Here is a 14,162-nt window from a genome sequence, read left to right on the forward strand (position 1 = left end):
CCCAGGTTCAAGCAATTCTCCTGCCTCAGCCTCCCAAGTAGCTAGGATTACAGGTGCGTGCCACCACACCCGGCTAACTTTTGTATTTTTAGTAGAGGCAGGGTTTCACCATGTTGATCAGGCTGTTCTCATGATCTGCCTGTCTTGGCCTCCCAAAGTGCCAGCATTACAGGCATGAGCCACCGTGCCCAGCCCATCTTTACTATTTTTAAGTGTACAGTTCAGTGGTAACAAATACATTATGTTCTTTTTTCCCCCTCATCCCCCTTCCCTGCTACCCTTCCCTGCCTCTGGTAATCACCATTCTACTCTCTAACTTCATGAGATCCACTTTTTTAGCTCCCACATGAGTGAGAACACACAATGTTTGTCTTTCTGTGCTTGGCTTATTTCACTTAACATAAAGGCCTCCAGTTCCATCCATGTTGCTGCAAATGACAGAATTTCATTCTTTTTTGTGGCTGAATAATATTCCATTGTGTAGATATACCACATTTTGTTTATTCATCCACTACTGGGCACTTAGGTTGATTACATATCTGGCTATTGTGAATAGAGCTGCAATAAACATGGGAGTGCAGATGTCTTTTTTATATAATTTCCTTTCTTTTCCAGAAGTGGAATTGCTGGATCATATGGTAGTTCTATTTTTAGTTTTGCTGAGAAGTCTCCATACTGTTCTCCATAGTGGCTGTTCTAATTTACACTTCCACAAATGGTGTACAAGAGTTCCCATTTCTCCACATCCTTGCTGGCAACTGTTACTACCTTTTTGATACAAACCATTTTAACTTGGGTGAAATTTCATTGTGTTTTTTTATTTTTGGTTTTTCTTTTTGAAATGCAGTTTTACTCCTGTTGCCCAGGCTGGAGTGCAGTGGTGTAATCTTGGCTCACTGCAACCTCTGCCTCCTGGGTTCAAGCAATTCTCCTGCCTCAGCCTCCAGAGTAGCTGGGATTATAGGTAGCTGCCACCACGCCTGGCTAATTTTTGTATTTTTAGTAGAGACAAGGTTTTGCCATGTTGGCCAGGTTGGTCTCAAATGCCTGACTTCAGGTGATCCATCCAGCTTGGCCTCCCAAAGTGCTGGGATTACAGACATGAGCCACCACGCCTGGCCAGCTCATTGTGGTTTTGATTTGCATTTCTCTGATGATTAGTGATGTTGAGCATTTTTTCATATATCTGTTGGCCATTTCTTCTTTTGAGAAGTGTCTGTTTATATCTTTTGCCGATTTTTAATTGGATTATTTGTTTTTTTGCTATGCAGTTGTTTGAGCTCCTTGTATATTATGGTTATTAATCTGTTGCCAGATGGATAGTTTGCAAATATTTTCTCCCATTCTGTGGGTTGTCTCTTCACTTTATGATTGTTTCTTTTGCTGTGCAGAAGCTTTTTAGCTTGATGTAAACCTGTTCGTCTATTTTTGCTTTAGTGCCCTCTGCTTTTGAGATCCTATACAAAAAATCTTAGCTCAGACCAATGTCCTGGAGCATATTCCCAATGTTTTCTTCTAGTAGTTTCACAGTTTCAGGTTTTCGATTTAAGTCTTTGATCCATTTTTATTTGATTTTTGTGCATGGTGAGAGATAGGGATCTAGTTTCATTCTTCTGCATATAGTCATCTAGTTTTCCCAGCACCATTTATTGAAGACTATCTTCTCCTCACTGTATGTTCTTGGTGCCTTTGTCAAAGATGAGTTAGCTGTAAATGAGTGGATTTATAGTGGGGTTCTCTATTCTGTTCCGTTGGTTTACATGTCTGTTTTTATGCCAGTACCATGCTGTTTTGGTTAATATGGCTTTGGAGTATATTTTGAAATCAGGCATTGTGATGCTTCCAGCTTTCTTCCTTTTGCTCAGGATTGCTTTGGCTATTTGGGGTCTTTTGTGATTCCATTTAAATTTTAGGGTTTTATTTTTCTATTTCTGTGGAGAATGTCATTGGTATTTTGATAGGGATTGCATTGAATCTGTAAATTGCTTTGGATATTGTTGTTATTTTAGCAATATTAATTCTTTCAATCCACGAGTATGAAATATTTATCTTTCCTTTTTTGTGTGTCCTCCTCAATTTCTTTCATCAGAGTTTTATAGTTTTTCTTCTACAGGTCTTTCACTTCTTTGGTATTTTGATAGGGATTGCACTGAATCTGTAAATTGCATTGGATAGTATTGTTATTTTGGCAATATTAATTTAGTAATATTCTTTCAATTCATGAGTATGAAATATTATATCTTTCCTTTTTTGTGTGTCCTCCTCAATTTCTTTCATCAGAGTTTTATAGTTTTTCTTGTATAGATCTTTCACTTCTTTGGTTAGAATGATTCCTAGGTATTTTATATTTTTTGTAGCTATTGTAAATGGCATTGATTTCCTGATTTCTTTTTCAGATTGTTCACTGTTGGTGTATATAAATGCTACTGATTTTTGTATGTTAAATTTTTTTTTTTTTGAGATGGAGTCTTACCCTGTCACCCAGGCTGGAGTGCAGTGGTGCAATCTCGACTCACTACAACCTCCACCTCCAGGGTTCAAGCGATTCTCCTCCAGCCTCCTGAGTAGCTGGGATTACAAGTGCACACAGCCACACCCAGCTAATTTTTGTATTTTTAGTAGAGACAGGGTTTCACCATGTCAGGCTGGTCTCAAACCCCGACCTCAGGTGATCCACCCACCTTGGCCTCCCATAGTGCTGGGATTACAGGTGTGAGCCACTGTGCCCAGCCATATGTTGATTTTGTGTTCTGCAACTTTACTGAATTCATTTATCAACTCAGTTTTTTGGTGGAGTCTTTGGGTTTTTAAAATTTTTCTTTCCAACTATTATTTTAGGTTCAAGGGGTACTATTATTTTAGGTTCAAGGGGTAACATTTATTACATGGGTAAATTGCATAAATCTTTGTTTTTTCTAGCTATAACATCATGTCATCTACAAACAAGGCTAATTTGATTTCTTCCTTTCCAATTTGAATGCCCTTTATTTCTTTATCTTGCTCAATTGCTCTGGCCAGGACTTCACGTTTTATGTTGAATAAAAGTGGTGAAAATGGACATCGTTGTCTTATTTCAGTCCTTAGAAGACAGACCTTCAATTTTTTCCCATTCAGTATGAAGTTAACTATTAAATATGGCCTTTATTGTTTTGAGGTATGTTCCTTCTATACCTATTTTGATGATGGTTTTTATCATAAAGAGATGTTGAATTTTATCAAATGCTTTTTTCAGCACCTATTGAAATAATCATATGGTTTTTATTCTTGATTCTTTGAATGTGACGTGTCACATTTAATGATTTGTATATGTTGAACCATCGTTGAGATGAATCCCACTTTATCATGGTGAATGATCTTTTTAATGTGTTGTTGAATTCAGTTTACTAGTATTTTGTTGACGATTTTTGTATCTATGTTCATTGTTGATATTGGTCTGTAGTTTTCTTTTTTGTTGTTGTGTCCTTGTCTGGTTTTGGTATCAGGGTAATGCTGGCCTCGTAGAATGTGTTTGGAAATACTCCCTCCTCTTCAATTGTTTTGAAGCATTTAAGTAGGATTACTATTAGTTCTTTAAATGTTTGGTAGAATTCAGCAGTGAAGTCATCAAGTCCTGGGCTTTTCTTTGATGAGAGGCTTTTTACTATGGCTTCAGTCTTATCACTCATCATTGGTTTGTTGCAGTTTTCTATTTCTTCATAGTTCAAACTTTTTTTCCTTTTTTTGACATAGGGTCTCACTCTGTCACCCAGGCTGGAATGCAGTGGCATGATCACAGCTCACTGCAGCATTAACCTCCCAGGCTCAATCAATCCTCCCACCTCAGTCTCTCAGGTAGCTGGGACTACAAGCACATGCCACCACAATTGGCTGATATTTTTTGTAGACATGAGGTTTCACCATGTTGCCCAGGCTGGTTTTGAACTCCTGACCTCAAGTGATCCACCCACCTCAGCCTCTCAGAGTGCTAGGGCACAGGCATAAACCACAATGTCTGTGATTCAATCTTGATAGGTTGTATGTGTCTAGGAATGTATCCATTTCTTCTAAGTTTTCCAATTTGTTGGCATATAGTTGTTCATAATACTTGCTAATGATTCTTTGTATTTCTGAGGTCTCAGTTATTATGTCTCCTTTTTCATTTCTGATTTTATTTATTCGGGTTTGCTCTCTTCCTACTTAATCTAGCGAAAGGTTTTATCTCTTCAAGAAACCAACTTTTCATTTTGTTGATCTTCTTTTTTTTTGTTTTTTGTTTTTTGTTTTTTTTTTAGTCTCAGTTTCATGTATTTCTGCTCTGATCTTTATTGTTTCTTTCCTTCTACCAATTTGGGGTTTGTCCTTTCTTTTCTAGTGCCTTGAGGTGCAACATTAAGTTATTTTATTTGAAGTCTTTCTACTTTTTTGATATAGGCATTTATTGCTATAAACTTCCCTCTTGGTACTGGGCTCTTGCCATACCCCATAGATTTTGGTATGTTTTATTTCCATTTTCATTTATTTATTTCAAGAAATTTTAAAAGTTCCTTCTTAACTTTTTCATTGGCCATTTAAGACCATGTTGTATAATTTCCATGTGTTTGTGCATTTTCCAAAGTTCCTCTTGTTACTGATTTCTAGTTTTATTTCATTGTGGTCAGAAAAGCTACTTGATATGATTTCTATTTTTAAAATTTTTTCAGATATATTTTGTGGCCTAAGATATGGTCTATTCTGGAGAATATTCCATGTGCTGATGAAAAGAATGTGTATTCTGCAGCACAAAATACACAGTATGAAGTTAGCTATCACAAGGGTGAAATGTTCTGTAAATGTTTGTTAGGCCTATTCTAGTGTGTAGTTTATGCTCTTTGTTGATTTTCTGTCTGGATGATTTGTCCACTACTGAGAATGGGGTGTTAAAGTCCGCTACTATTATTATATTGCAGTCTACCCTTTTAGATATATTAATGTTTGCTTTGTATACTTAGGAGTTCTGGTGTTGTGTGCATAGATATTTATAATTGTTATATCCTCTTGCTTAATTGACCCCTTTCATGATCATCTTTGTCTCTTTTACAATCTTAGATTTGTAGTCTATTTTTTATAAGTATAGCTACTCCTGCTATTTTTGGTTTCCAGTTGCATGGAATATCATTTTTTACTGCTTCTCTTTCAGTCTGTGTGTCTTTATAAGTGAAGAGAGTTTCTTGAAGGTAGCATATAGTTTGGTCTTGCTTTTTTAATTCCTTCAGCCATTCTAAGCCTTTTATTTGAAAATTGAGACCATTTACATTCAGTGTTACTATCAAGTAAAGACTTACTACTGCCATTTTGTTGCCTATTTTCTGATAGTTTTAAGACTCCTTTCTTTCTTTCCTACTGTCTTCTTTTGTGGTTATTTTCTCTGGTAGTACGTTTTAATTTGTTGTTTTTTATTTTTAGTGAACATATTGCAGGTTTTTGGGCTGTGGTTACCAGGAGGGTTACAAAAAACATTGTATAGATATAAAAAGTTATTTTAAAGAGATAATATTTTGGATTACAAAGAAAGGAACAGAAACAAAGACAAACACACATACACACAAAATGCCACATTTTGACTTAGTTGTCTCAATTTACATATTTTTATATTACATCTCTTAACAGGTTGCTATAGCTATTGTTTTTGATTGGGCTTCATACTAGAGTTATGAGTGCTTACACACCACAATTATTGTAACAGAGTATTCTCAGTATTCTAGAGAATTCTTAAAATTAAGTATTCATGTACTTAATTTTACCAGTGGGTAAATAAAGAAAAGTTTTCTTTTTGTATGTTAATGTTGTTTTTTTTCCTTTCAGATTGAAGAACCCCCTTTAGCATTTACTGTAAGATGATGGGTCTGATGGGGTGAATTCTCTGAACTTTAGTTGTTTGGGAAAGACTATTTCTCCTTCATATTCAAAGGGTAATTTTGCTGGATACAATGTTCTTAGATGGCTTTTTTTTTCTTTGAGCACTTTGAATATGTTGTTCCACTCCCTCCTGTATGTATCGTTTTTCATTGAAAAGTCTGTTACCAGAAGAATTGGAGGTCCTTTATATGTTATTTACTTCTTTTCTCTTGCTGCTTTTCAGATCCTCTCTTTGTCCTTGACCTTTGAGAGTTTGGTTGTTACATACCTTGGGGTAGTCTTATTTGGGTTGAATCTCTTGGGTATCATCAGACCTTCCCGTACTGGAGATTTTTATCTTTCTCAAGCTTTGGAAAATTTTGTGTTATTTCTTTCTACCCTCTGCCTTTGCTTAGCTCCCTTTTGAACATCAAGAATTCTTAGATTTGGTTTTTGAGGTAATTTTCTATATCTTGTAGGTAGTCTTTGTTCTTTTTCTTTCTTTTTTCTTTTTTCTCCTCCAACTGTATTTTCAAATAGCTGGTCTTTGAGCTCACTGATTCTTCCCTCTGGTTGTTCCATTCGGATGTTGAGAGCCTCTAATTAGTTGTTCAGCTGAGCAAATGTATTTCTCAGTTCCAAAATTTGTTTGAGTTTTTAGTTAACTTTAAAAATTTAACAAATTCTCTTTGTTAAATTTCTCCAACAAATTTCTGAATTGCTTTTCTGTATTATTTTAGAGATCACTGAATTTCCTTGAAACTGCTTTTTTGAATTTTTGGTCAGAGAGCTCACAAATGACTCTCTTGTTAGGGTCAGTCACTGGATTTTTCCTTTGTCCTTTTGCAGAGGTCACATTTCCCTGTTCAGTGTTGTTTTTTGTGGGTATATGTCTATGTCTTTGCATTGAAGGATTGGTTATTTATTCCAGCTTCCTCTATTCAACTTGTCTTGGTTTTTATTGGATATATTTTCTTAGTAAATCTTCACTACTATTGCCTTTTTCTTGGCTATAGGTGGTATCTTAAGCCCAGGTTTGCCTTGCCTCTAGCAAATGGTCAGGGCACGGTCTGCCCCAAATGGGAGAGTCTGAAAATGATTATCCCAACAGTGACAGAAGTCTGGCTAGAGGTTCGTGCCCAAGGGACCAGTGGCACAAATTAGCTACTGTGATTTGGCTCCTTTGCCTGAGTTACAGAGCAGAGTTTCCAGGGCTAGGGAAGGTAGCCCCTTCTCGCCTCTTTGTCTTTCCTTTCAGGCAGTCATGATGCTTTCCACAGGTTAAAGAAAGAAGTCTCCTGCCAGGGAATCCAAGATGGAGGGAAAGCTAGTTGACTATTCCACTCTCACTTTTTCCAGCGTAGAAACCATGAGTTGGGGGAAGATTTTCCATGTGGTTGTTGTCAGGCAGAATGGGCAGGGTGGGGCATCATGGATGTGGAAGTTGGGTTCTCCTACCATCTGCTTGAAGTTTTTTCACTTCTCTGTGTCCCTAGGATCTATCTCATCCTCATATTTGAGATGTGAGTTGTTGCTAGTGAAAATCTTGGCACTGTATATTTGTTTTTGGTTTCCTGTATGAGTAGTGAAGCCAGCTTGCTTCTGTGCCACCATTTTAAAATAAGTCAGATTACTGCTTTTTATTGTAAACTTTAACAAACTATTTGACTCTCTAAACCATATGCATATGCAACTTTATCAATTTTATTTTATTTTTATTTATTATTTTTTGAGATGGAGTTTCACTCTTGTTGCCTAGGCTGGAGGGCAATGATGTGATCTCGGCTCATGGCAACCTCTGCCTCCCAGGTTCAAGTGATTCTCCTGCCTCAGCCTCCCAAATAGCTGAGATTACAGGTGCCTGCCACTATGCCCAGCTAATTTTGTATTTTTGGTAGAGACAGGGTTTCACCATGTTGGCCAGGCTGGTTTCGAACGCCTGACCTCAGGTGATCCACCCGCCTCAGTCTCCCAAAGTGCTGGAATTACAGGCATGAGCTACTGTGGCTGGCCTAACTTTATTTTCAAAAATAAAAATAAAAGTTACATTTATATTTGCTTATATGTTCCCAGGATACCTAGAGGGATGCTTAAGAGTTTCATGTATTAACAAATAATATGCGAACATTGTAGAAAAATTAGCAAATATCAATAAACCAACAACCATAAAAGAAAACCAGCCACTGTTTTATGTTTTAAAGATATATGTGTTTTGAAATTATAATTTAGTAATTATTTATAATTCTTTTAAGACATAGCATATTTACAAATCCCCAAATATACTGTTTCTTTTGATTTAGACAATAAGACCAAACTATATACAAATCTGACAGCAATCAATATAATTGCAAAGAAAACAATTAAAATTAAAAATCTGAATTTATAAAGTGATGTCCGGTAACACAGGACACCTGAGGAAATATAGGATATGGACAATTTGTATGCATTTGGGAAATTCAAGCATATTTTCTCTCAGTAAATAGTTGATTCTAGCTGACAGTAGCTTCTAGTTTGCCACATTTATACTACTATGTTTGTGTAACCCATTAGTTTTTATAAGCCATCTCTTTAAATATACTTATATAAACTTACATATATTAGTTTATCCCCCCAAAAAATTATTAAAAAATAGAAGAATATATAATAGAAATAAATTATAGAAGAAAATTTAAAAATCATAAAAATTTTCTCCCAAATCTCAAAACCACTTTTTCTCCAGACAGGGTCTCACTCTGTCACCCAAGCTGGAGTACAGTGGCACGATCATGGCTTATTACAGCCTTGAACGCCTGGGTTCAAGCAATCTTCCCACTTCAGCCTTACAAGTAGCTAGGACTACAGGACTGCCACCACACCTGGCTAATTTTTAAAAATCTTTTTGTGGAGACAGGGTCTTGCTATGTTGCCCAGGCTGGTCTCAAACTCCTGACCTCAAGTGATGTTCCATTTTTTATGAGTAGACTTGGACTGAAAATTCAAGTCTTCTGACTCCAAATTCAGGCTTTTTCTACTATATCATGCTTTCAAGTTTTAGTTCTTAATACAACTAATCTCTCTATCTCTTCCAATTATAAGAGGAATTTATCTCTCTCTATATATATATATATCATCACACAGCTATTTGCCAATGCTAAAAATTTTATACATAATTTATATATCTACATAAAAATAACAGTAAAAGAATAAAATTATTTTTCATGTTGAAGTTATAGCATTTCTTAAATGATAGTCTAATCACATAATAGAACCTTAAGTTCTGTAATTTAAAAAAAGAATAGGCTGTTATACATACAAGAAAGGCAATTTTCACCAAGTTTTTACATGGTTGAAAGAATTCAACATCCTCTAGTAAGATGAGACATTTGGAATCAAGTTTGAATAAAATATACTTTAAAAAAAATTTTTTTTTGAGATGCAGTCTTGCTCTTTTGCCCAGGCCAGAGTGCAGTGGTGCGAACTCGGTTCACTGTAACCTCCATACCCTGGGTTCAAGTGATTCTCCTGCCTCAGCCTCCCAAGTAGAGGGATTACAGGTGCCTGCCACCATGCCTGGCTAATTTTTGTATTTTGAGTAGAGACGGGGTTTCACCATGTTGGCCAAGCTGGTCTCAAACTCTTGACCTCAGGTGATCTACCCGCCTTGGCCTCCCAAAGTGCTGGGATTACAGGCGTAGTAAGCCACCGTGTCTGGCCTACTTTTAATTATTTTTGAGAGTATGTTTGTAAAATTGAGTATATTTCCTAACTTAATACTGGAGCTATTCCATCTCCACTTTGAACCTTGGTTTCACATAAATTAGATGAGATTGAAAATGTTTATTATGTTTTAAAAACTAAAATATAATCATCACTTCATAATATAGTAATTTAATATTACACTGGATTGCTATATCATGGGATCTTAAAAAGATGCCAATGTCATTATAGCAGTATGTTGAAGGCATACTATGATCAAATCTCTGCAGGTTGTTTTGAGGCCCAGCAAATTAAACTCCAAAAATAACCCAACTTACAAAGAGGATTAATATGAATGAGGAAATACTGCCCTAATGTGGCAAAGCTTAGAGTTATGCAGGTGGATCTTTAATAAAAAATTTTTCATTCAAATCAAACAAAAAACTCACTGAAAAGAATATGTGTATATCGGTAAGAAATGTTTTACAACAATATAAAATAAATGTTTTACCTTGGTTCTGGTTTTGAAGTGCTGAACATTTTTCTAAACAACTGACAGGGGTAAAGACTTCATTGTAGTCCATGTGGGTGTATAAACTGACCTCCTCTACTTCAATTTGGGAGTCTGGATTTGAACTTGGAACAACTTCCTCAAATTCACAATTAATCTGGGTCACCATTCTTGTAATTGTTTTTCTGTGACAATATAAAATTACTAATGTTATGTATGTTCTATTTTAAAACACTTTTATTAGTAGATAATATATGTCCACTGTGGAAAAAATTATCAAATTCCAACAGACACAGAGAAGAAACCTCTATATTCCCATCATTCAAGATAAATATAAAAAGTATGTAAATTTCTCAATTAAAAAATATCTTTAAACAATAGTGGACTAATGACAACAGTATTCTATAACCTGTTCTTTTCTGTAAAAAAAATGAAGCATGAACACATTTACATGTCAATCAATGTACATTCACCTAATATTTGAATGGATAAACAGGGTATCAGTAAATCATAATTTATTCAACCAATTCTGTATTGTTGGAAGTTTAAGTTTGTTATAATTGTTTGCCATTATGAGCAACAATGCAAAGAACATCTATATGCACTAATAATCTGAAATATATTTCTTAAAAACAGAAATGATGAAGTTAAAAGTATACAGATTTTTAGGTTTTGCCACACATTGCCAAACTGCCCTTGTGCTGGATATTCAATGTCTGTTCCTAATAAAATTACCCAGCCTTTTATGTTCTGTTCTATAACCTGGGAAGCTAACCTCTATGAACTAACCAAGCTTCCTTGTCCTCTGGCTTCTAGATGGGTTCAGCCATGGAAAGCACTGGCAGAAGATCAAAGGTGAGGGAGACAGGTTGGAATGTTATTCCTCCCAAATCCTTCACTGTTAGGCCACAGTTTGGAATTGGCTGCACTCTTCCACCAAAAGTTACATCTTTTGTCAGACAGCCCTCCTCCTGTAGTTCTTACTAGGTTGGTAACTGCCCAGGCACCTTGTTCCTTCAACCTTAGGGTGGTAACAACTTTGTAACCGCCCAACAGGTTCACCTTGCCCGCTGCCTAGACAAAGCTGATTTATCAAGACAGGGGAATTGCAATGGATAGAGATGCAGAGCCGGCTGTGCGGGACACCGGTCTTTTATTATTACTCAAATCAGTCTCCCTGAGCATTTGTGGATCAGAGTTTTTAAAGATAATTTGGCAGGTAAGGGCTTGGGAAGTGGGGAGTGCTGACTGGTCAGGTTGGAGATGGAAATATAGGAGGTGGAAGTGAGGTTTTCTTAGGGTCTTCTGCTCCTGGGTGGGATCGCAGAACTGGTTGAGCCAGATAACCAGCTAGGTGGTATCAGCTGATCCACAGAGTGCAGGGTCTGCAAAATATCTCAAGCCCTGATCTTGGGTTTTACAATAGTGATGTTATCCCGAGGAGCAATTTGGAGAGGTTCAGACTCTTGCAGCCAGAGGCAGCATGACCCCTAAACCAAAATTCCTAATCTCGTAGCTAATTCGTTAGTCCTACAAACGCAGTCTGGTCCCCAGGCAAAAAGTGGGTCTTTTCAGGAAAGGGCTATTATCAATTTTGTTTCAGAGTCAAATCATACACTAAATTCCTTCCTAAGGTTAGTTCAGCCTACACCCAGGAATGAACAAGGACAACTTAAAGGTTAGAGGCAGGATGGAATCAGTTAGGTTTGATCTCTTTCACTGTCATAATTTCCTCAGTTACAATTTTTGCTAAGGCGGTTTCAACTTCCCACTGTTGCTAGTCCTGAGGACATCTTTTTGGCTCTTTTAACCTTGCCCTTACCTGTTTCCTGATTGATAACAGGTATATCTGTATCATACCATTAGAATGGCTGGCATTACAAGAGATCTTCCAATAGATAAATATATTATTGGCAACTTAGTTATACATCCTAATATACATTTTTCCTAATATCCTGGAATATTTCAGCCCTAATAATTCCCTTGTACAGACTGAAAGAACCAAAATCAATATAACTCTCCAATATAATTAGAGAAAAGACCAATTGTGTCATATCTTAAAATCATAGGTAGAGAAAGCTTTAGAATTTATCATTTACTCTAAGAAAATACAAGGTAGAAGAAAAAATATTTTATCTCTTCCATGTCCATATTATTCATTAAGATCATTGATTCCTATGTGGATTGTTATATACTGAACTTAGTGCTTACATAGGTGCTGTCTTTTTAAAATAAATGTTGCTGACAGGGTCAGCACTCTATAACAATAATTGGTACTACAGTTTTGAGACTACCTAGTCAATTTTCTTTCTGTAGATATAAAAGATCTATGAAGATCAGTGTTTCCTGGCTCTCCTCATCCACCTCCCTGTCCAATATATTTATTCTCTCTTCACTGGTGCCTCCTCCTTTGAATAACCTGCGGACACTGGTCTTTCCCAGGTTTCTACTCTAAATTATCTTTGCTTTCCTTCTATATCATTCTTTTTGAGTAAGTTCATCTACTCCTATTCATTAATTTGCAAACTTAACAAAACTATTTATTGAGTATCTACAATGTGCTAACACCATTCTAGATACTGGGAATGGGGTGGTAAACAAAACAAAGTTCTTTCCTTCATGGAGCTTATCTGCTAAAAGGAAGATAGACAAATAAGTATATAACATCATTTCAGGTGGTAAAAAGTGTTATGAATGGGCTGGGCACAGTGGCTCACGCCTGTAATCCCAGCACTTTTGAGAGGCTGAAGTGGGTGCATCACCTGAGGTCAGGAGTTCGAGACCATCCTGACCAACACGGTGAAACTCTGTCTCTACTAAAAATACAAAATAATTAGCTGGGGGTGTTAGTGGGTGCCTGTAATATCAGCTACCCGGGAGGCTGAGGCAGGAGAATCACTTAAACCTGGGAGGTAGAGGTTGCAGTGAACCAAGATCACACCACTGCACTCCAGCCTAGGTGACAGAGAGAGACTCTGTCTCAAAAAAAAAAAAAAGAGAGACAGAGAGAGAAAGTACTGGTGGGGAGTGGTGGCTCACACCTGTAATTCCAGCACTTTGGGAGGCCAAGGCGGGTGGATCACTTGAGGCCAGGAGTTTGAGACCAGCCTGGCCAACATGGTGAAACCCCATCTCTACTAAAAATACAAAAATTATCTAAGTGTGGTGGTGCATGCCTGTAATTCCAGCTACTCAGGAGGCTGATGTACAAGAATCACTTGAACCCAGGAGGTGGAGGTTGCAGTGAGTTGAGATTGCACCACTGCACTCCAGCCTAGGCGACAGAGCAAGACTCTGTTTAAAAAAAGAAAAAAAGAGAGAGAGAGAGAAAGATAAAGCACAGATACATGTGACAACACGGATAAACCCTGAAAACATTATATTAAGTAAAAGAAACCAATCACAATAAAAGCACATATTGTATGATTCCACTTATGTGAAATATCCAGAATAGGCAAATCAATAGACAGAAAGTAGATTCTGATTCAGTTAGTCCGTTTTGGAGCCTGAGATTCTGCATTTCCAATCTATTTCTAGGTAGTATTGATGCTGCCAGTCCAAAGGCCTACTTTGAGTAACAAGATGCGAGATGATCTCTAAGATCTTTTTTCACCTTACGAAACAATAATTTAGTTTTCACCAAACTAGCCTAATTATTGCCTTTGCTAAACACTTATTGCATATTCCTGTGTCTATGCCTGGAGACATGCTGTTTCCTCTGCCCAAAATGCTGTCTCTCAAGTTAATTTATCTTTGATTGCCCAGCCCAAGCTCAATTCCTACTTCTGTGAAGCTGACCTCTCCTAGTTATAAATGCACAGCTCTACCAATCTAACTTATAAGGTGAAAAGACGTCTTAGAGATCGTCTCGCATCTTGTTACTCAAGGTAGGTCTTTGGACTGGCAGCATCAATACCACCTAGAAATAGATTAGAATTGCAGAATCTCAGGCTCCAAAACAGACTAACTGAACCAGAATCTGCATTTTAATAAGATCCTCAGGGGATTCATATGTACAGTAAAGTTTGAGAAGCACTGATCCATCATCATCATACTGATAAAATGAGGGTCACAGGTAAAATGACCAGCAAAGTAGTTAGCACTTGACTTTTCCAGTCAAGGC

General features: G+C 36.9%; 2 protein-coding genes across 2 annotated transcripts in view; one reads left to right on the top strand and one right to left on the bottom strand.

The window, feature by feature from the left end:
• GNG10 (G protein subunit gamma 10) overlaps positions 1-14,162 on the top strand; it is a 134,681-nt gene that overhangs the window by 104,440 nt on the left and 16,079 nt on the right. The gene's annotated exons all lie outside the window — the stretch shown is intronic.
• Positions 1-14,162, bottom strand: part of SHOC1 (shortage in chiasmata 1) — a 96,966-nt gene that overhangs the window by 79,234 nt on the left and 3,570 nt on the right. The window contains exon 3 of the mRNA XM_003263999.2: positions 10,040-10,224. Within this exon, the coding sequence (XP_003264047.2) occupies positions 10,040-10,224 (185 nt within the window). The remainder of the gene's footprint in view (positions 1-10,039; positions 10,225-14,162) is intronic.

This window comes from Nomascus leucogenys, chromosome 8, assembly GCF_006542625.1.
Source record: "Nomascus leucogenys isolate Asia chromosome 8, Asia_NLE_v1, whole genome shotgun sequence".
Lineage (NCBI taxonomy): Eukaryota > Metazoa > Chordata > Mammalia > Primates > Hylobatidae > Nomascus > Nomascus leucogenys.